Raw genomic sequence first — 27,819 nt, forward strand, 5'->3', positions numbered from 1 at the left:
TTTTCATTTAGAGCGTCGCTGAGGTTTGAAAGCAGCGGGCATAGGTGAGAAAGTACAGTGAGGAAAATAAGTATTTGAACACCCTGCTGTACTGCAAGTTCTCCCACTTAGAAATCATGGAGGGTTCTGAGATTTTAATATATATATATATATATATATATATATATATATATATAAAATATACTGTATATATATATTTTACATAGGAGGGTGTTCAAATACTTATTTTCTTCACCGCGCATACGTCATCAATTCATCCAGCAGCTGCCCTCCGTGCGTTTCCTCTAGCAAGCGTGAAAACACTAAAATGCGTCTTGTCCGGCTTTGTCGTAGCCACTCAGAATATTCGCAAAAGTAAAGAAAAACAAACAAAATTCCACTCCAAGAAACACTGCCAGGCGCTTTAGAAAAACAAACGAACAAACAAATCACATGAAACTCAAATCAGATAAACAAAAATCACTTTTGATGAGCACCAAATGAAGGGGTGACGCTTGAAAAATTCACGGCGTACATTCCAAAAGGGGAAAAACTGCGTGAAATTTGAGGCTACTTTCCCCACCAACTGCGTGACGCGTTGTGCTTAGTTCAGGAGTCTGGAAAAATTGTAGGACAATCTGCGCTCGCTTAGCAATCAAGCGTCGCATTTGAGTGTCTGGGAAAGTGTCGGACGGCTCGTGGGCAGTTCAAGTGCTTGCAGAAACGCGGTACAGTCCGCCTGGTTGCGGTTGTTTTCACAATATCGGACATTGTGTGTCGAGGTCGAGGATCTGGGATGGTGTCAGCCCCCCCCCCAACTGATGCAAAACACGATGAATCAAATGAAATTGGAAAAAAAATGCAAAGAATCGATTTCAATTTTGATTTTCAATATCTTCGTGACCAACGTGGAACACTAATTGAGGGTCGGTGTGCGTGCGAATTGCGGACGAAAAAGTGAAGCGGTCACCAAAGGAAAGAAAAAAAAAAAAACAAACCCGCAACCGAAGTGGCGACGACGCGCACGAGCGCCGAGGCGAAGCCGGGCGGGTTTGTGTGCGCGTGCGGTTGCTAGGTTACACGTTGATGGCGTGGGCGTGCTTCTTGCACAGGGGTTTGTCTTTCTTGGAGTAGAAGGGTTGACCCTCCAGGTTGATGTGACACACCTGAAAGCACAAAGTCGGCACGCGTCAAACGGACGGCAAATCGCGATCAAGGCCGTTTCCACCTCCTGATACGGTCGGGTCATCCATCCGTTCATTTTCTCAGCCGCTTATCCTCACGAGGGTCGCGGGGAGTGCCTGTCCCGGCTGTTAACGGGCAGGAGGCGGGGCACACCCTGAACTGGTTGCCAGCCAATCGCAGGGCACATGGAGAGAAACAGGCGCACTCACAATCGCACCTACGGGCAATTTAGAGTGTCCCATGAATGTTGCATGTTTTTGGGGTGTGGGAGGAAAACCGGAGTGCACGAAAAAAAACATGCAAATTCCAGACAGGCGGGCAATCAATACGCTCATTTATAAATTTGACAATCAGCAACTCTTGGAACTGTGATCTATTTTAATTTGTCGTTTTAAAAACGTTTTTCGAATTTTTTTCAATTAAAGCTTTTGTCTCTGATGGCGTAGTGGGACAAAAGCCTGCCTTCGGTGCGGGCAGCGTGGGATCGATTCCCGCTCTGTGATGGTGTCGATATCTGGCCTGCGACTGACTTGGCCACCAGTTCAGGGTGTCTTCCGTCTTTCGGCCGAAGCTGGCTGGGATGGGGCCCAGCTTTCCCGCAACCCTTGTGAGGATAAGCGGCTTGGACAATGACACGACATTTAGCTTTTATCTCACTATTGTAGCACGGGACAGTGGTTCTCAAAAGTTTTCCTCAAAAGATGGACAGCGGTTAGCATCGCCTCAAAATACTGAGCGAGTCCCAGTATCACCATCGTGACATTACAGTAGTATTGTAGGCCCAAGTGTTCATTAAAAAAATGCCAGTTTTTTTCTATTTGTGAAAATATGATTGTAAGCCGCTGTAACGTTATGCACTATTTGAACATTGACTATAGGAAAATGGAAAAAAAATGTGAACTAAAAATTCAGTGCTAAAAATTGCAATATTGCTAAAAAAGTGAAGTTGTTCGAAATGATGAACATTTTACATCTTGCACGACTCTTATCAGGACTAGTTCATATAATCAGATGTGTCTTTTGTTCTTGTTGCTATGTTGGTCTTTGTTCTGAACGTCGTGCCCCAGGGCAGTACCGACCGCCAGAGAAAAAAATTCCTCGTGTGTTTTTAAAAACTTTGCCAATAAAGCCAATTCTGATTCTGATCTGGATCTTAGCAGTGATTTTTACCCACACACCACTGGTGGGTCTCGTACAGTACAGCCTCGGCTCTCGAACGTCCCCGTTCTCGAACAAAGCGGTTTTCGAATGAAAATTTTGAGATTTTTTTTTTTTTTTTGTTGCTTTTGTTTACTAACGAAAGTCGGTACTCGAACGCCCCGAACAAAACCCGGAAAAACAAAACCCGCCCACGACGCGCTTTGTTATTGTCAATTCGAACGAACCCCCGTAAATAACATTCGGTTTTCGAAGCGCCTTCTGGAACGGATTGTGGTCGAGAACCGAGGCTCTACCGTACTTGTAGGACATTTTGAGAACGGCCGGTATCGACAGTACGTGGACGTGGTCTCACCGCACACACGAAGCAGGTGTCGTGCCAGGTGTGACCCAGGGCCTCGATGAACTTATCCCCGGCCTCCACCGGGAAGTCGCAGCCGTGACACTTGGTGCTGAACAGCGCCACGTAATCTGACGGCAGAGCACAACGAGCCGCCGCGTCAACACCGCGCTCGCTTTGCCGTGGCGGACCGAGCGCGCCGCACCTTTCTCGCAGTACGGCTCTCCGTCCTCCATGTGGAAGAGGCTGTTCCCGAAGGGCTTGCCGCAGGCGGCGCACACGAAACAGGTGGTGTGCCACGTCTGCCGCAGAGCGTGCATCACCTCCTGCAAAAACACACACAAAAAAAAAAAAAAAGTCAACCGCGTCGAGCGCGAGTCGGCAAGCAAAAAAGGATACTTCAGCTTTTTTCAGTCGTGTCCGACAGTTTGTGCTGGGTTCAAGGATCTAAAATAGTGTCGGACGGTCAGTGCTAAATTCAGTTGACATTTATCCAAACACTTTCCTGCTGCTTATCCTCACAAGGGTTGCAGGAGTGCTGGAGCCTATCCCAGCAGGAGGCAGGGTACACCCTGAACTGGTTGCCAGCCAATCGCAGGGCACATAGACACAATCACACCTAGGGGCAATTTAGAGTGTCCAATTAATGCCGCATGTTTTTGGGATGTGGGAGGAAACCGGAGTGCCCGGAGAAAACCCACGCAGGCACGGGGAGAACATGCGAACTCCACACATGCGAGTCCGGGATTGAACGCGGGACCTCAGTGAGGCCAACGCTTTCCAGCTGAGTCACCGTACCGCTGTAGTCATTAATAGTGTAGGATAATCTCTGGTTAGTTCAGGGGGTTTTAAAGGTGTACAGTAATCCCTCTCTACTTTGCGGATCACGTATCGCGGATTCAGTGCATTGAGGATTTTTGACCCCCCCCCCGACCCCAAAAGCCAGATCGCTACATACTAATGCGGCATCCCAGCGCGACGACATGGACCAATGAAGCACAAAAAATTAAAATTAAAATAATGAAAAAAAAAAAAAAACGCCATTTAACCCTACTTCACAGTTTTTCCACTTTTCGCGGGTGGTTCCGGTACCAATTAACCGTGAAAAACGGGGGATTACTGCATTTGTAGTCTGGGTTTCTGAAAGCGAATACAGTCCGTGGCTGCTTTAGGTGTATTTGATAGAGTAGGACAGTCTGATATTAGTTAAGATGTCTGAAATCGTGAAGTCTGCGATCGGTTCCAGCATCTGTAATAATATAGCACGATCCGTGATTAGTTCAAGTGTTGTCGGACAGTCTGCTGAGGTCACGTGTCTTTAATTGTGAAGGAGAGCATGCGGGCAGTCCCTGTTTTCCCATCATGTAGGATCGTCTGCGGTGAGTTCAGGTGCTTGTGGATAGCCGAAAACAGTCTTGGTATTCGTTTAACTTTCTTTCGTCCCAAAGATTAGTGGAAAGTCGGTCCAGGTGTCGTTTTTGCCGCCTTACCCCCATGATCTTGGTGTTGCAGCGGGCGCAGGTGGGGGCGAAGAACTCCTCGTAGCAGTTCTCGCAGTAGACGCTGTTCTGCTCCTCCACGAAGCTGACGTCGGCCAGCGACATGTTGCAGTAGTGGCAGTTGAACTCCTCGGGGTGCCACGAGCGGCCCAGCGCCACCAGGAACGGACCCCTGCCGCCGGAACGGGGACAACCGGGCGGTGAACCTCTCGCGACGATGCGGACTTGAGGTTCGGATGGCCGTTAGCGGCTGACTGACGTACGCGAGTTGCCGATGATGTACCGAACGTGTTAAAAATGAACTCGTACGAACATTTACGCTCCTCCCTCATTCTGCGGGAGCCGAGGGGCTCGATGTCGCCTCAAGATCACGAGTCTGGATGCGAAAATTGATTTCTGATTCGAGTCGACTCCTTGTGGATGATTTGTGAATTCTTGCACCTCGTCTTGGGGCTCAGGCCTGAAAACCCCCCTTTAGCAAAGGCTCCGCCAAACAGTATGCTAACGCTTATCTCAATGTTTCTCTTCGTAAAATACATTTTTTTTTTTTTTTTTTTAAATTGGTGGCGTTACCTGATGATGCTGTTACAGGCTCCGCACAGTGGCGTGCGGCTGCTGGCGGCGAACCTCTCGGCCCGTTGCGCCACCCCTCTGGCCACCGGGGGGAAGGGGATGGGGCCGGGAGCGACGGGGGCGGGGGCGGGGACGGGGACGGCGACCGAGCGGTCGGGGATGTACTGGGGCGGCGGGGGCGCGGCCTGGGGCAGTGGCGGCGCCTTGATGGTGTGGGTGGTGGTCTTGCTCGGGTCAAACTTGTCCGCGAAGGAGCTGTCGGTCACCCAGGGGGGGCGGTTGCCGCCCGCGGCCTGGGAGGGGGCGGCCACGGGGGCGACGGGCTGGTGGTGGGGCATCTGGGGCGGCGCGTGGGGTGGAGGCGCAGCTGGAACAGACAGCAAGTCAAGCAACGAACCAACCAATCAGCTAACAACTCAATCCATCTAATCAATTAACCAACAATCCAATCAGAGTTGAGAAAACCCAACATTAGCGCGATCATGGGACGACGCGATTGGCCGGCTCACCTGGCTGCGACGGGTAGATGCAGGCCGTGCTGACCACCTTTTGAGGGGCGGAGCCGACGGGTATCTGGATGGAGCTCTGCTGAGTGGGCGGGGCTTGCTGGGGGCGCTGCGGGGGCGGGGCTTGCTGGGCGGGAGCGGCCTGACCGAACTGACTGGAGGGGAAGCGAGAGACGACGCGTTCAAAGGCCGCGCGGACAACTGACGACCCGACCGTGATGACGATGATGAGGATGAAGTTTGCTTAGTTGATGACGAAGCTGACGACGATAGGCAGCGCGCTTAGTTTAGCCGACGAAGAAAAAGCAGGACCAACCGAACGTCTTGTTCAACACGCGTTATTTCACTTTAAATATGGATTTCATTTCGAATAAAGAGGAAGGCTTGAATATAAAACCAACTCCTCGCAAATCAATTTTCCCCCCACTGAAATTCATTTCAACATCATTATCCCCTTCCAGACCAATCTCGTTGAGGTTATGTGCTTTTAAAAAAAAATGAAAATATCCATTAAAATTTATAAATAATAAACCGCACCACCAACATTTGATGGGGATTCGGGACTGAATCCGACCACAAAGAGCGAAAAATACGCAAAAAAATTGACTCTCTTATAATTGCCTTGAGAAGTAGACAAACAGCACACGGATGGGGGGGGGGGGTTCTGATGATAGATTTTTTTTTTATGGTCAAATATTTTTGAACGATAATTTTAATTTGAAGTTTCAAGCTAAAACTTAGAAAAAAAAAATCCACCAAGCAATTGCCGGTACTTTGAAAAACTTCAAAGTTTGGGCACTCGTACGTATGTCAAGGCAGCACAGCGTTTTGGGTAACGTCCCACAGCGCCCCCTAGTTTGCCATTCAAGCAGCAGCCGCGTAAACACGACGCGCAGGTTAGCGTGCGTGGAAGCTGCGCAACGAGTAAAGAAGCTCGATGGAAAAAAGAAAAACAGCGAACGGCGACGCAGCGTCGGCCGGCGCTACCTGGACACGGCCGCCTTGTGCTGGATGCCGGCGGACGACTGATGCCTCAGGCTGCCCGTGTGAAAAGATACAAAACACAAGAGCCATCGTCACCGTTGGACGCGTGGTTGGGGGGCGCAATGCGCAAGGCCACGTGGGAAGCGAACCGGCGACCCGTCATCCAAGATGGAGCCTGCCAGCGTGGCGGCCCTCGGCACGTTCACCGAAATATGACTCTAGCCGCGTTCACGATCAAAAAGTGACTTTGAACAACGCTTTTACCCGCAGTAGCAACATTTCCCAGCAACCCTTGAGCACAACACGAGTCAATGTTATCGTCATCCATACAAAAAACTACTCAACGTGCGTCTGATGCGCTCAAAAATGACAAGCAAATCATTTTTTTTTTTAAACAATGCTTGGTTGAGGCAAATTTTCCCAGCTGTTCTTGAACACAGCACAGTCACAAAACTTTCTCCTTCCTATTTGCTAAATTACCATCAGCACCTAAAAATTGTGACTCAACAGCAGTGTGATTTTACAGAAGCGTATTGCTGCCACCCCTCCCAAAAAAAAGTTGCTATCATGTTAAAACATTATGTTTCATGTTATAATGCAGATGTTTCATGTTATAACATGATGTTTCACATTATAATGTGGTTAATTACACATTATAAAATGCATCATTTCATGTTATACAATTCACTTCACATTATAGCATGAAATGTTTCATGAAATAATTTGAAATAACCACGTTATAACATGTAGTCTATCACATTATAACAAGAAACATATCACGGTAAAGCCTAATATGTTCTACATTATAACCTGAAAAGCTGCCGTTAGCTTGGTGCGACCCTGTGATAGTTATAATGTGAAATTAATTTACGTTATAACATGAAATGGATCAGGTTATATTGTAATTTAGAGCATATCATGTTACAACGTGAAAGTTTCACACTATAACATGAAATGAATTACGTTATAATGTGAAACTTGTCACGTTATAACATGAAATGATTCACATTATAACGTGGGGGGTAGTATACAAAACTTTCTCCTCTCTATTTGCTAAATTACCATCAGCACCTAAATATTGGGACTCAACACCAATGAGATTTTACGGAAGCGTAATGGTGCCACACCCCAAAAAAAGTCACTATCATGTTATAACATTATATTTTTCATGTTATAAATGTGGATCTTTTATATTATAACATTGTTATAACATGATGTTTCACATTATGTGGATAATTACACGTTATAACATGAATCATTTCATGTTATAACAATTTATTTCACATTACAGCATGAAATGTCTCATGAAATAATATGAAATAACCACATTATCACGTAATCTACCACATTATAACAAGTAACATATCACAGTAAAACCTATGTTCTACGTTACAACCTGAAAATTTGGCGTTAGCTTGTTGCGACCATGCGATCGTCATAATGTGAAACAAATCTGTTATAACATGAAACGGATCACGTTATAACTTAGAGCATATCATGTTATAACATGAAACATTTCATGTTATAATGTGAAATGAATTATGTTATAACATTAAATTATTCACATTATAACATGTAATAACCGCTTTGTAATGTGAAACATATGTTATATCATTGTTATAACATGAAACATCCATATAACGTGAAACATATCTCCCAATAATGTGATAGTGACCTTTTTTGTTTCATTATAACGTAAAATTATTAACATAACATGTAATAACTGCACTATAATGTGAAACATATGTTATAACATTTTTATAACATGAAACATCCATATAACGTGAAACATATTACCCAATAACGTGATAGTGACTTTTTTTTTTGTTTTTTGGTTAGGGTTACGATTTCCTTTCAAAAGTCACAAAAATCGATCAGGGTGTTGATTCGTGACAGTTTGTGGAAATAAATGGAAGAGGCCAATTTTCCTGGCGGCACTTGGAAGGAAACTTGTGACTTTTTTCCCCTCATTTTCTCCGTTCAAGTGCTTACTTCTGTCACGTTCCAACTTTACGGTACAGTTTCCGTCATTATCATCTCCACAACAAAACGACAAATAAAACCCATCAAAGACTTTTCATGTACCAATTTCTCATCTTAAATGTTTAACTATAAAAATTGACGAGCATGTGCTACAATTTTTGAAGCTGATTGTTGTCTGTGTGTCAAATATTGATCAGTTACTATCCATCCACTTTCTTAGCCGCTTATCCTCAAAAGGGTGGCGGGGAGCGCCGGAGCCTATCCCAGCTGTCAACGGGCAGGAGGCGCGGCACACCCTGAACTGGTCGCCAACCAATCGCAGGGCACATAGACACAATCACACCTAGGGGCAATTTAGAGTGCCCAATAATTTAGCTGCATATTTTTTGGGGGGGATTTGGGAAGAAACCCACCCGGAGGAAACCCACGCAGGCGGGTTCCGGGATCGAACCCGGGACCTCAGAACCGCGAGGCCAACGCTTTCCTGATCAGTTAGTAACCTTGACCAACTTCATTTGAAGGCAACACGTGAAACATGAATTTTTGTTTTTTAAATTTCGATTTGCACAAAACACTCAACTTGAGTCGGTTTCCTGTTAAAAAAAAAATAAATAAAAATTGAAAAAAAGAATTCTAAAAGAAAAATCCACTTATCCAAGGGTTCACTGTATATAAGCGTAAGTGCATAAAGAAGATAAAGGGAAAAAAAAGAGGACAGAAAAAAAGATCAAAGATTCCATAACAATAATAATACACACGAGTGTATTAGCATAGTGCGCCACTGTGCTCTTGAGTCATGCGACAATCTGATTGCTCGCGTTGCTACGACGACAAGACCCCCCCCCAGCTCTCAAAAGCTGGACCAGCGCCACTATTGATCCGCGTTGGCCACAGATGTGGGTCGGCCTTTAATGGACGACGATTAAATAAGCGCAGAGGACGAGATGGGCAAGAACGCCGTTTAAGTCGCCCCTGAGCAGAAATTCGATTGGGGAGAAAAGCAGCGGAACTTTCCGGGAGATGAGGATGACCTCATGCACAATTACGGAGGGGTTTCCGTGGTTACCGTACGTCCTCCTCAAGGATGCTGCGCTCGCGCTTTGGCGGACTGCACGTGCGCTGGACACTTCATTAGGTACAGCCAATGTAAACAAAAGATTTGTATAAAACAAGAGAACTAGGAATGGACAAGGTCATTGGTCATTATTATTTCATCATTATTATTATTATTATTGGATGCAAAAAGTGTTCATAAATTCTTGAGGCCAAGTGGAATAATCTGGAAATGGGTTGGGTGAATGTGTGTGTTTTTTTTTTTTTTTTAAATGTTTTTGTCTAGCTGACCTAAATTGATAATTTTACATGAAGTTATTACTTATTTTATAAAACTTACAAATATAAAAACTACAATTCATGTTGTGATCGCTGAGCTCCTGTAGATAAATTTGGAGAGCAAATTATTAGGCACAGCTCTCAAAATGTACAAGCACCATGACATACATGATAATAACAATAGTTATCACAATAATTCTGATGATTGTAATAAATTCATTGGCACCAAAGGACGCTTAATGATAAAAACACAATTAGTATCTCTATTATAGGTAAAAAGTCAAAATAAAATGTCTGGTGAGGCCCGAGAATACTGTACTGTAATGCAGGGCCCCCTTGTGGTGACATCACCACAGTACACACGCGATAAGGATGAAAACTACCACGGAGGATTTGGAGCATAATTCAAAAAACAACAATAGTAATAATAATTACAGTACAAGATCAAATTCGGAATTAGCATATTGTCACAAAGGCGCAATATTGCAAGAACTAAGATGATTTTTTTTTTTTAGAAACAGCAGTATTATTATTGCTATTATTATTGTAAATGTAGAGATTATATTTAAAAAGTTGCACATTTCCCGCAAAATATATTTCATATTTCAGAAAAAGGTTGTATGAATCAGAGATAAAAACGTAATATTATTAATAATACTAAAGGAATAGTCATAATATATTACAAAGTATTGGTACATATATTGGAAACAGTTATACACTGTACACAAATTTTTAGATTAAAAAAAGCATAATTCCAAGATAATTATTTAGTTTTTATCCCTAAAAACATGTATTTTCAAGATAAATAGCCTATTTTTGAGGATTAATACATCGAACACAAGAACCTTGAATGAAATATGACTTTTCTCAGAAGTGCGACTACCCAGTCGTGTAATTTTTGTATTCCATGGCGACCCTAAGTCTTTTTTTTTTTTTTTTTTTTTAACAAAATGACAAACCGACTCGGAAATAAAACTTCCGTCGGCAGGAAGTGCTGAGGGTGGCAGTGTTGTGGGTGAGGTGGGGGTGGGGGTGGGGGGGTGAGGGGCGTGGCGGGGGCGGGGCAGAGCGGGACTTCCTGTGCAGGTTCCGTGGTGCCAGTGACGCGGCCTACCTGCTCTTCCTCAACACCTCGTCCTCCTCTTCCTCATCCTCCATTACTGCGAGAAACAAAAAACAAAACAAAAAAATGGACCATGTTGTGATTTTGATGTCACTGGAATATGGGGGTGGGCAAAGTATGGCCCGGGGGCCAAAGGTGGCGCTTCGTCCTTTGATCCGGCCCAACGAGCATTTACATTATCACGAGTCTGACAATATTTGGAGCCTTAATATTCGTCTAAAATTCAAATATATTTTTCAAAATTGTTAGTTTTTCTCATTCAATGATATGAACAAATATAAAAAAAATATGTTCATTAATTTACTGTATATAAAAATAAGTCAAATAATTGATGAATTAACAATAATTAAATTATTTATAAACCCCCCAAATAGCTATAAAAATATAATTATGTTAGTAGTAAAAAACTTTATACAAAACAAAATTATTAGTATGTGATGCACAATTTTTATTTGATTAACTTAATGGTTTATAAATGAAAATGAATTATAAATAAAATTGAGAAATAGGATGAATTACTATTTCATGATTAAAATAAATGATTTTGCATGAAATAATCATTTTCATTGGATTAAACCATTGGTTAATAATTACAAATCAAATAAATTTTCTGTAATATTTTTGTATTTTATTATATAACTGATTAATGAAAATTGCATTAATTATAATCATAAATTAATAGAATAACATTAAAATAAAATTAGGAAAATATCAAAAATAATAAAGTATTAGTAAAGATTAATCATGATGAAAATTCAACAATAAGCAATTAACCCGCCCCCCCCCCCAAAAAAAAAGAAAATGCCAGTGAATTAGTATTTTGTCATTCAAATGGAATATGGTCAAATATGGCCTTTGAAATGAGCCTTTTTACACCCTGTTCCGGCGTCGGTCCCCTTACCGGAGTGTGTCCCTGTTCCGGTCATGTTGGCGAGCGCCTGGAAGGTTTTGGACTGGGCGTTGACCTGGCGGCGGCGCCCTCGCTCATCCTCGTCCTCCCCTTCCGAGGCGGTCAGGACCGCCCGGTAGACGGGCGAGGCTCTGTCCACCAGACGCTCTGGAAGTGAACTGGAACCAGACACGGGGGCGGGAGGGGGTTTGGGGGGGGGGGGGGACGCCGCCACCACAGACCCGGCACCCATAAAGACACCCCCGCAACAAGTCAATTCGGGGCCAGCTAATTTCTTTTGGGAGGACTTTTTTTTTTTTGTAGGGGTGGGGGGGTTGTGAACCCAAATAAAAGAGTGACTCCCAAATGAATTCAAATTCATTGAAACATGAAATTGAAAAAAAACAAACCAAAAGGAACATTATTAAGCACATCTAGAAAGCATAAAAACATTTGTGAAGGAGGAAGAGGGGCTCAGAAAATTTGTTTTGGTTCTGATTATTTTCAAATCTAACATCAAATATGTTTTCACAATTTTTTTTTTTTTTATCAGCTCAGAGCAGACCTGCAACCTTTTCACGCCGAACATCTCAAAACGAACAATCCAACACATACAAGCCGTAGTCATATATGTTGGCGGATTCCCTGCACACGCCCGTCAATATTCTGCCGCAGCCCCTCAAAAAGAACTTTCAATGCACCTCAGCCCTCATCACGAGGGATAAAAACTGTCACAAAGGATTCATAAAACAAAAGATAAATAATTGCCCCACATCCCCCTGGAGCAAAAAATAAAATCAACACGTTTACCCAACAAAGAAGACACGTATGACCTCTTGATCACAGCGCACACAAGTGTGAGTTACGATACGCTGAAAGAGTTTGTCACAAACCTTTAAAGCTACACACACCCCTTTTCAACATCATGCTGCAACCGCCTCCTAACGTCCTCTAAAAAAAAAAAGTTCAAAACAAAGCAAGTTCCTCGCCAATGATGACCAAATACTTATGACGAAAACTGCGAAAAAATCTTAACGCATAATTATGATACCGCGCACCCCCTTCCGGTACACCAGTTTGGGAACCCCGAAGGCACATACGAAATACTCTGTGCGCTACTGAAATTAGTCACATGACTGCAGATCAATTTTTTTCCCACGCAGCCGCATCCAGATATTGTCCACCCCTTTTCCGCTGTGGTGAATCCCTCAAAAAACGATCCACGCCGTATCGAGGGCACCCGGCGTACCGCTGTTGTCCATCAAAGCTGAAAAAAAAAAAAAAGAATCTGGAGGCCAAAGAGGATGAATACTAAACACTCCTCATCCCAACGCAAACACACGGGAGTCACGTGACTTTGCGTCCACCCTCCCCCCCCATATTCAACGACGTTTACCCGTTGAAGTCAATGGAAAAATTCATTCATTCAAAAATACCCCAATAATTTTTTTTGAAGATGTTATTTCATTGATTTAAAAAAAAAAAAATTGCATCCAGGGATTCGGTTCCAGATTACCCCTGCAATAGACGGAATCTGTGAAGTAGCACCGACATATTTATGGTATAACAGGTATTAAATATGGCATATGGTATTTTCAAGTTCCCTGCTTACACTTCATCACCAACTATCAATAGATTGTATGTATATGACGTGCAGGTAATAACTATGTCCACTTGGAGTCACCACCAACACCTTGAACACTATAATAACTACGAGCATGAATGTCTTTAAACGATGGGTCTATATCACAGGTGTCAAACTCAAGGCCCGGGGGGCCAGATCCGGCCCGCCAGGTGATTTTATGTGGCCCGCGAAGGCAAATCATGTGTGTCAACTTCCGTGATTCTTGTTCAATTCTGTACCAGAACATCAAATTGTCGTATCATAAATCATAACGTTGAGGTATTGCAAGCGTTTTTAACGCTACCGAACATCAACAATAGTTGAAAAACCCATGAGCCTTGAGTTCTGATTCCACAGTCACAATGACCCGAACTGTGGCCCGCGACAAAAAAATGAGTTTGACACCCTTGGTCTACATGGGAAGTAAATAAGTGCCACCAGGATTTCAATTTCAAATCTAATTACATTTTCAATACTTGTATTGCAGTGTAACTTTTCAACGTTAATAATTCAACTGGCCACAATTCACTGTCTAAAATTCACCGTCTGTGCCACCGGGGAGGGTTACTTCATGTCAGAACCGAAGAGCCAGCCAATCGCAGTTACGTGACTAAGAAAGCGCAACTGGATTGGATGGCTGTTTGGGTCTGGTTTGGTTCTGGGAGAACTTGCAATATAGCAGAGTGTTCCAATACTTGTTTTCTTCACTGTATATCACGGAGTACTTATCCTCACAACCCATCCCAACAACCCTACAAAATGGCTGACAACCCAAACCCTGACCCTAGTGAGCAGGGAGTAATTCCCAACACGGCCAGAGTGAAGTTTCAAAACAAATAACTGATGGATGAATTGACAGTCTACTTATTAAAAAGAGATGTCACATTTTAACGGCAAACTTTTGGAAAAGCGGAAAAAGGAGGAAGAAACAAAGTAGGTGGCGGTCGGGCCGGCGGGGTTTTTGTTCTCACCCGGCGTCGTGGCCCTTGGTCATGGTCTGCCCGGCGATGGCGTCCATGATGGAGTCCTGCGAGTACATGCTGATGGGCGTGTTGTACTGGGCGTGGATGATGGTGGCCTTGCCACCGGGGCCCGTCACCTCGATGGCCTTGTGGGAGGCGCCGGCGCCGCTCTCCTTCAGAACCGCGCCGGCGCTGGTGGTGCGAGTGGGGCGGGGGATTTAGGGTGCCGCGTGGGTTGAAAGACAAGATGCGGTCAAGCACGTGACACGTCATCATGCTCCCGCCGGTCAAATGTCACCGCAAGCCCCGTGTGGCCTTCGCTGTCACGCTGAGCGTCAGAAACGTCCAAACCAGAGCAAACCACACACTGCCACTTCAAGAGCGACGCACTCTTTTGCTTGCCAGATTTTCTTCAGTAGTTTTACATGCAGGCATGCATGCACGCCCACCCACACACCAGGGCATTTCTATCGTTCTGAATGTGAATATGACCTTGAACGATCAAAAGCAAAAAAAATAAGACGGCGTGAAAAGATTGTGACACATTGTGTCCCTTCGCTCCGCGCTAAGCTACCATTCTTCTCGTCTCTTAACATCTTAATGTCGTCAGTTTCTCTTTGGTCGGTTGTCTTTGGAGTCGGTTTAAACCGCCAAAAAGAAAGTAAAACACGGGCAGTTGATCCGAATAATGAACATAAGACAGCGTGAAATGGTGGCGAATGGCAAGGCGCGGCTCTGTACGCATTTGTGAAGAAATGCTAACATTAGTTTAGCGGCTAAACCAATGTTAGCACCCTCATTTCGTTTTACTCATTTTATATGGTTAGCAAAACACACTGATCTGTTTCAGTCGTGTATTGTACCTGAGAGTGTTTGAGGCGTGTTCCTGAGAGCGTTTCTGCTAGCATGTACCAATGTAAGCGACAGAGCTAAGAAATTTTAGCCTCTAACGAGTTAGCAAAACCGAGTAGCGATGAAACAGTCAAACAATCGATGATGAAATGAATCAACAACTATACTGACAAGATGCTAAGTTTAAAACAAAAGCAATAATCGCTTAAAAAAACTAACCGCAGAAAGATTTTGCTATAAACTTTGACCCAAAATACATTTTTAACTTATTCAATTATTTAATAGAATATCTGACAACAAAGTTCAGAAAATATTTGATGGTTGACAGCCCTATCGCTAACTGAACCGGGGCAGCTAGCTAGCTAGTAAGTCAAAGATGTTGCTGTACATGAAATTTATTAATAATGTATGTCTTATCAAATCCTTTCCTTGATTTTAGTAGCACAATGACACTGCAACTTCAAAAAAAAAAAAAAAAAACAACAACAACCCTCAAATTCAAGCAGCTTCTTCAACCGGCTAACGTGCCGTGCAAACGCGCGCCCGCTGCCACGGCGACAACGCACGCAAACACACAGCCTCGCCACTCAGCGGGAGATACTAACTTGTGAACAGGGGGGCTGAAAACCTGGTTTCGTCCGCGGAGAAAGGACGACGGCGGCCGAAGTGAGGAGGATGAAGAGAGAGAAGAAGATTAGTCAGGTGACATCACTTTTAGTCGGTGTGAGGAAGAGGAGGAAAAGTGTGCGTGACACCATCAGGTAGCGCCATTAGCTCCTTTTTTTAGCATGAACATGCTAGCGCTGCCTCCCAGTTTCTTGATTCTTCCCAAAACTCTTTACCATATGCTGGAATATTTGTTTTTTGTGGGCTTGAATCTCCACCCGGGCCTTCCTGTGTGGTGTTTGTATCTGGTTCCTGTGCTCAAGAGGGTTTTTCCCTCTCACACCGCAAAAACACAAATGAGCGAGTTAGCTTTGGTAACGACTGAATCAACAACTAGGGCTGATTGCCATCGGATTGCTACCGGTCCAGCGTGTACCCGGCTTCTCTCAGCCAAAGTTAGCCAAAATAGCACTTAGTTAGCTTTAAAGCTCCACTGTCATGCCTATAAACATTCTGAAATAGATATTATAATGAAAAATACATAACATTATTCACTTCAATGTCTACACGAAAAAAATAAATATGAGCGGAGAGCGCGTCGTCCATGCGCAAAGTTGCGTAAGTCTCATTCGACGTCCAAGTGGTCGCTATATTACCTGCAACGTCATCAGCAGATGGTACACCGGGACATTCGCCATTGAAAACACGTAGCGGAAGCTCTTTTCGAAGAAGAGAGAAGTTTTGCAACGTCCGCTCGCTCGCCTCAAAATGGTCAACGGTACCACGTCGTCGCTCGAAAATGAGTCTGGGCCAAATGCGATCCCGCTGTCTTTAGTTTGGACAACCCAACATTTCCAGGAACAACGCTGCCTTTCTTAGTACAACTTACAAAGTACAAATAACATCTAAAATACAACATTGAAAAAAAAATCTGCATTAAATATTTGACCAAATTATGTTATTTAGGCTCAATTTAATTCAATGCAACAATTTTACCTGTAATTATTCATATAAAATGATAGATGATACATGTAATAATACTATAATATATTATTATAGTATATTATATTAATATTACATGTAATAATGTAATCCAATAATACATGAATTGTCTCGGGATTATTTATACGTTTATCTCATTAAATATTTTGCCAATTGATTTTGACTCTAACAGTACCAAATATTAGAAAAATAAATATGGTTTAAAATAAGTGTTTGCTTATTCCATTTTGATTATCCATCATGGCAAACGTTTACTAATTATAATTCAATTAATTTCAAATAATAAAATGAACACTGTGTGGCACGATGGAGGACTGGTTAGCACGTCTGCCTCATAAATTAGAGGTTGCGGGTTCAACTCTGGCCTGGACTGTTTGGAGTTTGCATGTCCCCACCCACCGTGGGGACTGCGTGGGTTTTTCTCCGGGCAGTCACAAATACCAAAAACATGCATGGGGGGGGGGGGGGGGGGTGATCGAAAACTCTCAATTGCCCGTAGGTGTGAAAGTCATTGCGAATACAGGTTTGCTCGTACGTGCCCTGCGATTGTCTGGCTCACCAGTTCAGGGCGTGGCCTCGCCTCTCGCCCAGAATCAGCCCCGGGATGGACGCCAGCACACCCGCAACGCGCGTGAGGACAAGCGCGACGGAAAACGAATGAACGGCTCGAGCGCCCAAGTTTGCTCGGTCTGCTCGAACGAAACCTTTTCAACATTTTGACAGCAAATGTTCTGAGTTTTTTTTTTTTTTTTTTTTTTTCCTCCTTCACAGGACAAGTCCAGTGGTACCTTGACTTCCAAGTTGAATTCCCTTCCGTGGCCAAGCTTGCAATTTAATTTACAAATCAAAACATTTGAAACAAATATCTACCCTCAAAAAGATTTCGAGTTCCCGAAGGCGACAAAACGCTACAGGAAACTTCCGCGACTCACTTCCTCGTAGTTGCTTGGCACCAAACCGCCACTAGATGGCGTCGAAGCATTGCTTATTATATTAGACAAGACTTTGGCCTGAGCGCTAAAGGTAAAAAAAAAAAAAAAAGGTCTTCAAAGTAACAAATTGCAACTATGGGGGGGGGGGCATTGTACTTCGTTGTAGCCCCTCAAAACACAATTTTATTGCCAAGAATTTATTGACTAATGGGCAACTGATCAGTTATCAAATTGATCTATACTGTAACAATTTTTGATAATCGATTAATTGTTCAGACATCTTATATAACTGGAAATCGTCCAAATCATCACAATTTTAGCCTCTCAATCACAAATATTAAAGGAAACTTCTGGTGGTTTGAAGTAACAATGTATCCAATGTATTTTGATGATGTGATGTTAAATCCTCTCTCATTTAATCGTGTTTTGAGAAGATTTTTTAATGGACAATTGTAAATTTTCAGGTGCGCCGCCATTTTCGCGAGTCACATGACCAGCGTGCGTGGATGTGACGTGTTACGTGCCGTTCCAAACGCTCGACTACATTGGACGCCATTATGCCCAGCGCCGATTTCTCGGATTTATCCCCACCGGATGAAAAAAAAATAGCAGTATCGATTGATCGGGAAGACGGAGGAATACTTCCATACAGATTCGAACCTGTGGCTGTAATATTCGGATGGTTCTTCGGACGGGAACGACGCGAGGTCTGACGAGCGAGCTCCGCCGAGGCGAGCTCCGGGTCTCGGCGAGGGAGCGAGTGAAATGGTGTCCCATGTAAAATCGAGCGTTTGGAACGCGTCACATCTGCCCACGGAGGTCATGTGACTCGCGAAAATTCGTCATCGTCGATAAAAATCTTCTCAAAACACGATTAAATGAGGGAGGATTTAACATTGGCGGCACGGTGGATCAGCTGGTAAAGCATTGGCCTCACAGTTCTGAGGTCCCGGGTTCAATCCCAGACTACAAGACTTATTGGATACACTGTTAATGCAAACCAGCGGAATTCCCCTTTAAACAAGAGATTTGCAAAAATTGTCTTAAAACTGTGATCAACATTTTTCCGATTTTCCAACGGATGTTTACGAACCAAACCAGCGACTGAATCGGAATCGATTTATGTTCGTATATTTCCTACATTGTCAATTTTTTTATTAAAAGGGTGGACATTTGAGCTTTTGTAGAATCCAAATCCGACGTCTCATTATCCCAAAAAGTACGTCAAGGTATCACCGCATGTCCAACCTCATTACACTCCAGCCGGGATTTACACCCCCCACCCCCCACCCGGTCCCGGCTACGTACCCCGCAGGTAGGCCCGCCTGAATGGCCGCCATCTCCCTCAGAGTTTCCTCCGAGTACAGGCCGACGGGGGAGTTATACTGCGTCCTGCGGGCGGGGCCGCCGCACACCTCGGCCGACGGTCGGCCGTTCAGCTGCGGAGAGCGGCCGTCAACGGGAAGTCGATACGATAACGTTGGCTCGTTTTCGCGTTGCTGGTTTTAATGGGTTTTTTTTTTTGGAGACACCACGAAGGGGGCGGCGGGGGGCGGAAAGTGGAAGTGAAAGTCTCAAACTGGATTACCCCCCCCCCCCCCCCGACCCTCGCCAGCCGTAGCTCGGGTGGGGCTTAACGTTTCCAAAAAAAAAAAAGCACGAACCCACATTTGGGGACAGCCGTGCGCCGACAAAAAAATAAATCACCCATCCTTACCTTACCTTACGTTTGACCCAATTAGAAGCTGTTTATGATTGCGTGTATCGTCTCATAAATTATAATCAAGCAATAAAAATCTGGATTTTTTTTTTAACAAAAGGTGAATTATTAAAGTCACACGCCTATTTTTTTCCAGTTTTTTTTTTTTTTTGCATTATTTTAGGCAATTGTTGCTGAAGAGTAACAGAGCAGTAATTGATAAATCGACAACTTATGAATTATCAAATTACATGCGACCTTTGTGAGGATAAGCGGTTAAGAAAATGGATGGATATTTTGATCAAATTAATAACTCGGTTAGAGGCCCCGTTTAATTTAATATTGTCCAAATCTTGAGAATTTCAGCCCCTCGACAGTAAATATTTTTTCGATTTCTGTAGTCCTCCGTGAAAGCCGCCTGATTATCTTTGTGTTTTTCAAAATAAAAGACTGGCAAACATCAGGTTTTACTTTGGAAAAGAATGAGCAGAAATTTACCCAATTTTCTGACATTCAGTATTACGAAACAAACCAGTAACTAAATCATCGTCAATTTTTTTGGGTGCATTTTCTGCGTGGTCAATTTGAAATTATATTCTCCTTCCTAATAAAAGGAAGAAAATTGAAAATGTTGTTTTATGTGATGCTTCGATTAAATCTAAAAAAATAAATCAACAGATTGATTATTAAAATAATCGTGAACTGCAGCCTTAATAAGAGTAACATCACTAAAATTGACTTTCTTCTCTGATTGAAATTTAAAATTGATGCTCTAATTTTATCTTGGAAAAATACAACTTTATTCTAATAATATTCTGAGTTTTTATTTGAACAAAATATATTTTTTCTTATAATGACTACATTTATTTATTTTTTTAAATAACACTTGATTCTTCCGGTACTACATTTTTTAACATTCAGGGTAAACATGGTAGTTATGTTTAATTTGAGTTAAGTTTAAAAATGATACCTTGGGGGAAAAAAAAAAAAAAAAAAAAAATCTCCCTGGGCCCAAAAAGTTTGCGAAACCCTGATAATGACAACTAACGTCAAATTAATATTCATGTTTTGGTTGTAAGGTCTCCTGAGCTTTGGAAGGCAAAAAGTCACACTGAAGGCAAGAAAGAATGTGGAAAGGAGGAGTGATGCATTATGGGAAAACTCACCTGCTGGTGAGGGATCATGGAAATGCCGGCATCAATTCGCGGCGTTGGCATGACAACGGGACGCTTCGACCTATACGGAGGCAGAAAAAGGTTGGCTTGACGACTTAGAGAAAAGGTTATGTTATGACAGGTGGAAATGAACAATTCATGTGCCAAAATGTGACTTTATCAAACATTTTACAAATATATTCCTGACTTCATTATCTACAGTATGTATCCACAAAGTATTACCCCTGTGGATTTATCGTGTGCGTCAAGAAAACACATTACTGTACTTTTTCTTAAAGACACTTTTGACAACAAGAACTCTTTTATAATACAATATTTTATTGTCAAGAATCTTATGAAGATATTTTATCCTAAAAAACAACAATTATAAACTGTCTTTGAAAAGGGCGGCACGGTGGATCAGCTGGAAATTGTTGGCCTCACAGTTCTGAGGTCCCGGGTTCAATCCCGGACGCGCCTGTGTGGAGTTTGCATGTTCTCCCCGTGCCTGCGTGGCTTTTCTCCCACATTCCAAAAAGATGCAACAATAATTGGACACTCTAAATTGCCCCTAGGTGTGATTGTGAGTGCAGCTGTTTGTCTCAATGTGCCCTGCGATTGGCTGGCGACCGGTTCAGGGTGTACCCAGCTTCCTGCCTGTTGACAGCTGGGATAGGCTCCAGCATTCCCTGCGACCCTTGAGAGGATAAGCGGCTAAGAAAATGGATGGATGGAAGATGTTTCACAAGAAATAAGCAACCCTCGTGAGGATAAGCAGCTAAGAAAATGGATGGATGTCTTGGGGGAAAAAAAAAAAAAAAAAAAAAAAAGTATAGTAAGATGTTTCACTGCGGCACGGCGGGTCAACTGGAAATTGTTGGCCTCACAGTTCTGAGGACCCGGGTTCGATCCCGGCCCCGCCTGAGTGGAGTTTGCATGTTCTCCCCGTGCCTGTGTAGCTTTTCTCCGGGTGGGCACTCCAGTTTCCTCCCACATTCCAAAAAGATGCAACATTAATTGGATGCTCTAAATTGCCCCTAGGTGTGATTGTGAGTACGGGTGTTTGCCTCGATGTGGCCTGGGATTGGCCGGCGACCAGTTCAGGGTGAACCCCGCCTCCTGCCCGTTGACAGCTGGGCTGGCTCCAGCGCTCCTTGCGACCCTCGTGAGGATAAGCAGCGAAGAAAATGGATGGAAGTTGTTTCACAAGAAATAAGATTTTGCATCTCTCTCGCGCCGTCCGAGTTGTTGCTTGAAATGAGTGATCCGATTTGATGATGGTTCTTCTCCCATGGCGACTTTGTGCAACATCTCCTCTGCGGGCGTCATGGAAACGCCCCAGAAAGCAAAGCGCAATTCAAGCTTTTTTTTTTTTTGAGGCTGAAGATCACGAAAAATATGACAACGGCGGCGCTGTGACCCCGAGATGAACGAGCGTGCCAACAGACATCTTCATCTCCGCACGCAAAACGCGCTCTGATCGCGCTCACCGTGGGGGGTGGGGGTGGGGGTGTGTCACGAAAATCCATCTCCATCCTCATGACGGCGTCTTATCTGCATCACCCGAAGCGCTGCCGCTCGGTTATGAGACGGCGCTCGGAGCTCAGCGTGCGCCGACATTCATTTCCTCGCTCAACTTATCAGATCTTATCGGTCAAAAAAAATATATATATATGCTCGGGGGCGAGCGGGAGGCCACGTCTGCATCAATATGGTTGCCCTCTTTAAGCACCAGTTATTTATCATAAAATTACACACACAAAAAAAAAGGTGACCAGGAGGCCACATCCACCTGAACACAACTTCCCTCTTAGCGTGTCAACAACCAATACAAAATGTGTTTCTTTGATTTATTCACGTGCGGCACGGTGCCGCAGCTGGTGAAACGTTGGCCTCACAGTTCTGAGGGCCCGGGTTCAATCCCGGCCGTGTGTGGACTTTGCATTTTCTCCGGGTGGGCACTCCGGTCTCCTCCCACATCCCAAAAACACGCAACATTAATTGGACACTCTAAATTGTCCATAGGTGTGATTGTGACTCCAGCTGTTTGTCTCTATGTGCCCTACGATTGGCTGGCGACCAGTTCAGGGTGTACCCTGCCTCTTGCCTGTTGAAAGCTGGGATAGGCTCCGGCACTCTCGCGACCCTTGTGAGCATAAGCGGCAAAGAAAATGGATGGATGGATGATTTATTAACCTGGACTTTACCGTGCAAGGGAATTAAGAAGATTTTTATTGGATGATGCCGACCAGGAAATAGACAGCAACTCAAATGTGACGAATCTCTAATCTCTCAATTGTACTTTTGGGGTGGGGAGTGGGGGTAGACAGATGGATGTATAAAAGGGGTGTCACTGATGGTGTAGTGGTACGCACGCCCGCCTTTGGTGCGGACAGCGTGGGATCGATTCCCGCTCAGGGATGGTGTCGACATCTGCCCTGTGACTGACTGGCGACTAATTTCAGGGTGCAGTCCGCCTCTCGCCACAAGCTAGCTCCAGCTTTCCCGCGACCCTTGTGAGGATAAGCGGCTTGGATAATGACATGACATGTATAAAGGAGCGTAGGGTCTTTGGCATCTGACTTGGCGATTGCCTTCCACCTTCCTTTCTTGTCTTCCACCAGAGGGGTAAAACTCATTTTTGTCACGGGCCACATTGAATGTACAATTTTCGCAGAGGGCCGTTATGAAAATCTTTTGCCTCATCATATTTACACCTGAAACTTATGAACTAGTTTTGGAATCAGAAATCAAACGTAATGGGTTTTTCAACCATTCATGATGTGTAGTAACACAAAAATGCTTGCAATATCTCAACTTTATCACGTATGATGTGACAATTAAAAATTTTGTTCCAGATTATCACAAAAATCACGGAAGTTGATAGACGTGATTTGCCTTCGCGGGGCACATAAAATCACGTGGCGGGCCGGATCCGGCCCCCCGGGCCTTGAGCTTGACACCTGTGTCTTACACAAAAGAACGCGGAAATGATCCCATTCATATCGTGTTTATTTAGCCAGAATAAAAATTCTCTTTATCTTCACAATTCTAGCGAGAAGCGTCGGGAAATGTGTCGAAATGTAGTTCGAGTGACATCTTCCCTGCGCAGGATCAACTTCCAAGGTTGCAACGGGGAACGCACGGGTCAACAGCGTCTTCATATCTGCTCGCATCTTTGGGGGCGCATATTACTATTATTATTATTTGTATTATTACTTCTTTTCCTCCCCTCTACCGGCCGTAAGCTGGCGTTCCCGGGAAGAGGACGAGAAAGACAATAAAAGAGAGGAATGAATCTCTTGTTTTTTCCAGCGAGGTACGAGACACTTGTGACAACAACCGAGCGGCCAAAAAAAATGTCCTCCTGGGACGAGAGATGCAATTTCGTGACAAGAACAACACAAAAGAAAATGAACAATTTTGGGAAATCGGCGCATGAAAGGGGCCTTGAGGTTTTATACGTCCCATAATTAAGGTAGTATTAGGTTTGTAGTGAAAGCAAACATCTACGACGAGCTTATCCATCGCAAAATTTGGAAGAACTGCTCGCAGTTTTTGTCACTTGATGTGGAGATGTGGAGACCCACATTTAACGCTCTTGAGGTGTTTGCCAGTCAATTGCAGCGGTATATAATAATTTTAGCAATGCGGTATGTACTAATTTCGGCGATTGGTAATTTAAAGCAGGGCTGTTGCTGTATTTCGTGTCGCTGTGAAAGCGCAATTGTTGCAATATTCTGCTTAGCAAATTTTAAATTAGTGGAAAATTTGAAGTCCAGAGTATCAGATTTTTCTCTCTGCAAAATTTGATTTGGTCCAGAGAGGGTTAAAGTCAGCTGCTGTACTTCCATACAGTCCGTAAAACCTCAGCGAGACCACCGTTGTACTTGATATTCTCTTACTTGGTCATGGTGAGCGCGAGGTTGTAGGTGGCCATCTTGATCTTGTTCTGGGCCTCCAGGTGGGTCATGCCCTCTGTGCTCACGCCGTCGATGGCCATGATGACGTCGCCCTGAACCAGGTTGGCGTGCGCCGCCTTGCTGCCCGGCGTGATCTGAACAAAAAAAAAAACGCACAGGTAAAACGCAAAATCGGTAAGCAATGGTGAGATGCCGGTTTGTGTGTCGGTATGAACCAGTGAAGTTGGTACTATATTACTTTGTAACAGATTACTCTCAAAATCCACCTTTTTGAGTCATCAACAAAGAAATGGATTGCTTTTTCTGCAAGAGTAATTAGACTGCCGTTCGAAATCATCCATCCATTCACTATCCAGAGTGCTCATCCTCACAAGGGTCACGGGAGAGCTGGAGCCCATCCCAGCTACAGTAGAATACGGCGACAGGCCGACTACACCCTGAACTGGTCGCCAGTCAGTCGCAGTGCAGATATCGACACCCTCACTGAGCGGGAATCGATCCCACGCTGCCCGCACCAAAGTCGGGCGTGTGTACCGTGACGCCACAGGTGTCAAACTCAAGGCCCGGGGGCCAGATGCGGCCCGCCACATGATTTTACGTGGCCCGCGGAGGCAAATCATGTGTATCAACTTCCAGGATTTTTTTGTAAAATCTGGACCAAAATTTAAAAATTGTCAAATCATAAATGATGATGTTGAGATTTTGCAAGCATTTAACTGGTTGATCAATTTGAATCTGTAAAAATATGATGGGTCAATTAAAGATTGTCATGGTTTCAGTCATAACGGCCCTCTGACAGAAATCATAACTACAATCTGACCCGCGTTAGAAACAAGTTTGACACCCCTGCACTACACCATCAGGTAATGAGCAAAGTAACTAAGTTACTTTTGAGCTCAAGTAATCAGTAAAGTTTTCCCAAGGTAACCGTGGCAACACCGCTCCTCGTGAGTGTTCTTATTTTCTTTTTTTTTGTTTACGGGTTTAAATTTGTATTTCTTAAAAAAAAAAAAAATCCCCTCCCCCCCAAAAAAAAATTTTTTACCAAAATAATAATTTTCCCCTAAAACATGTTTTGAGAAAAATCAAGAAAATATCCCAACAAAACTAATAAAATCCATCCATCCATTTTCTTAGCCGCTTATCTTCACAAGGGTGGCGGGAAATAAAATACAAAAAAATTTTTTAAATTGTCACTGAAAAAAAAAAAAAAAAAAAAAAAGATCGCTGGAGGGGGGGTCACACCAAACAATAAGATTTTTGTCTAATATGTTTATATTTTTTGGAAGAGATTTTCCTGAAAAAAAAAAATAATACTGCCTTTCTTGCAAGTGAACAGGAATTAGTTTATACCATAAAGCATTTATGGTAAACATTGTGTGACACCAAAAAGCAGGAACAGATGTGCCATCGCCACCAAATTGCAACGATGTGAGAGCAGATGATTATCGTGATTATCGCGGAGTCCGGCATGTCCACAAATTCACTTCGGCGGGCGGGTGGGGGGACATCATTGGGCGGCCTCGCTGGCGCCGCCCTGTGAAGCCTGCACAGCTGTCAACAGACACACACGGGCGTGCACACACACACTTTTTTACCCCCCAAAATCCCCCCTTTGTCGTCACTGTGCTATTTGCAGCCGCTGACCCGAGAGTCGCCACCTTTGAACTTTCTGAACTGAACAAGCAGGAATAGAAACATTTGAAGAGACCAAATCTGCGCACTAGTATCCACCCCTTTATTTTCTACAGCACTTGCGTACTTAATACTTTACTTTTATGGCTTGGCAGTGGCTGAAAATCCTTCGCTTAAAACCTGGAGAAGCCACGTTGCTGCATCAATTTGATTACCTGGAAAATTAGCAGGTAGTTCAAGGGAAATATGCATCTTTTGGGGCGTTTGCTTTATCTATTCATATCCCTAATACTCTCTTTTAATGATTTATTATTTTGGTTTTAATGTTAAAGTATGTTTTAAAATTAATTACTATCAAAACATAATAAATGCGAACACAGCAAGCAAAAGACAGTAAAGGAGTCCCACAAGGTTCCATGCTTAGACCACTCTTTATTAACAGTACTTACGCATTTAATACAAGCGCATACTGCATTTGACCCTCTGCTTCTCTGAATTTTTAGCAAACATAATAAATGTGAACACAGCCAGCAAACCTCAGTCAAGGAGTCCCTCAAGGTTCCGTGCTTAGACCACTCTTACTAACAGTACTTACACATTTAATACAAGCAGATACTGCATTTCACAGTGCTACTCGGATTTTTTGATCAAACATAATAAATGGGAACACAGCCAGCAAAAGACAGTCAAGGAGTCCCACAAGGTTCCGTGCTTAGACCACTCTTTACTAACAGTACTTACACATTTAATACAAGTGCATACTGCATTTGGCCTTCTGCTACTCTGAATATTTATCAAACTTAATAAAACTGGACAGAGGCAGCAAAAGCCAGTCAAGGAGTCCCACAAGGATCCATGCTGAGACCACTCTTTACTAACAGTACTTCCAGATTTAATACAAGTGCATCCTGCATTTGACCTTCTGCTACTCTGAATTTTTATCAAACATAATAAAAGTGAACGGAGCCAGCAAAAGTCAGTCAAGGAGTCCCACAAGGATCCGTGTTTAGACCACTCTTACTTACACATTTAATAAGAGCGCATACTGCATTTGACCCTCCGCTAATGAAATAAAGTCTTTCTAAAGTGCAGCTATGAAGGTTTAGCCTCGGGATGGCCCCGACCAAGTGAGTGTTTCTGAGTATACTAAAAATATCTGCAATATCTGTGGAGGTTATGGTGGCTATCTTAAAGTAACTACAGTGACCCTGCGCGAGTGTAACAGTAGATGAGAACATTAGAGCTAACTGATAAGACGTGAGTGGGTGTGCGTTTGTGTACGTGCATGTGTACTATGCACGCGCGCCGGCTGACCTTCAGTAGCTAAAAACGGCAGCGTAGCTGTCAACAGTTGTGCTGGACCGGCGGCGTTGCGCAGAGGAAGCTGCTCGGTCCGCTGGCTTTTTTCAAGTGGACAGTTAACGTCGACATACTGTACGTGTACCACACACACGTATCCCATTTGCTCAGACTTGGAATTTAGACGCACGGTATTTGAACGCAATTAGTTGACAAAAGTTTTACAAGCGTGTCTCAAACTGGCGGGTTGCAGATGGTTTGTCATAAATTATATTCAAATAGAGCATGTGCAAAATACCTCGACTGTTTATGACGGGTACGCTTTAAGAATGTCTGCCTCGCGGTTAGGAGGTGCAGGGTTCAAATCTCTGATCAGGTCTTCCTGTTTGGACTTTGCACGTTGCTGGGAGTAAGAATGTTTGTCTATATGAGCCTTGACATTGACTGGGGTCCAATCCAGGGTGTACGACCGTCTCGCCCTTATACAGCTGGCACTGACACTGTCTAAAATCTGAATCCAAAGCAGCGCCGTCGATAGTTTTTTTTTTTTTGGATAGGGGCGCAAATTAACCCCCCCAAC

General features: G+C 43.7%; 1 protein-coding gene across 3 annotated transcripts in view; it reads right to left on the reverse strand.

Annotated features, from left to right (window-relative positions):
* Positions 1-380: 380 nt before the first annotated feature.
* LOC133509471 (LIM domain-binding protein 3-like) overlaps positions 381-27,819 on the reverse strand; it is a 38,180-nt gene continuing 10,741 nt past the window's right edge. For 2 of the 3 annotated variants that reach the window (XM_061836497.1, XM_061836495.1), the window contains 12 exons: positions 24,288-24,439; positions 20,395-20,464; positions 18,838-18,968; positions 11,564-11,730; positions 10,654-10,699; positions 6,228-6,278; positions 5,244-5,395; positions 4,735-5,101; positions 4,153-4,333; positions 2,868-2,988; positions 2,678-2,793; positions 381-1,145 (listed from right to left, as the gene is read on the reverse strand). In XM_061836497.1, the coding sequence (XP_061692481.1) occupies positions 1,056-1,145; positions 2,678-2,793; positions 2,868-2,988; positions 4,153-4,333; positions 4,735-5,101; positions 5,244-5,395; positions 6,228-6,278; positions 10,654-10,699; positions 11,564-11,730; positions 18,838-18,968; positions 20,395-20,464; positions 24,288-24,439 (1,644 nt within the window). In that variant the 3' untranslated portion in view covers positions 381-1,055. The remainder of the gene's footprint in view (positions 1,146-2,677; positions 2,794-2,867; positions 2,989-4,152; positions 4,334-4,734; positions 5,102-5,243; positions 5,396-6,227; positions 6,279-10,653; positions 10,700-11,563; positions 11,731-18,837; positions 18,969-20,394; positions 20,465-24,287; positions 24,440-27,819) is intronic. The other variant, XM_061836496.1, reaches the window with a different exon arrangement.

Source organism: Syngnathoides biaculeatus, chromosome 12 (assembly GCF_019802595.1).
Source record: "Syngnathoides biaculeatus isolate LvHL_M chromosome 12, ASM1980259v1, whole genome shotgun sequence".
Lineage (NCBI taxonomy): Eukaryota > Metazoa > Chordata > Actinopteri > Syngnathiformes > Syngnathidae > Syngnathoides > Syngnathoides biaculeatus.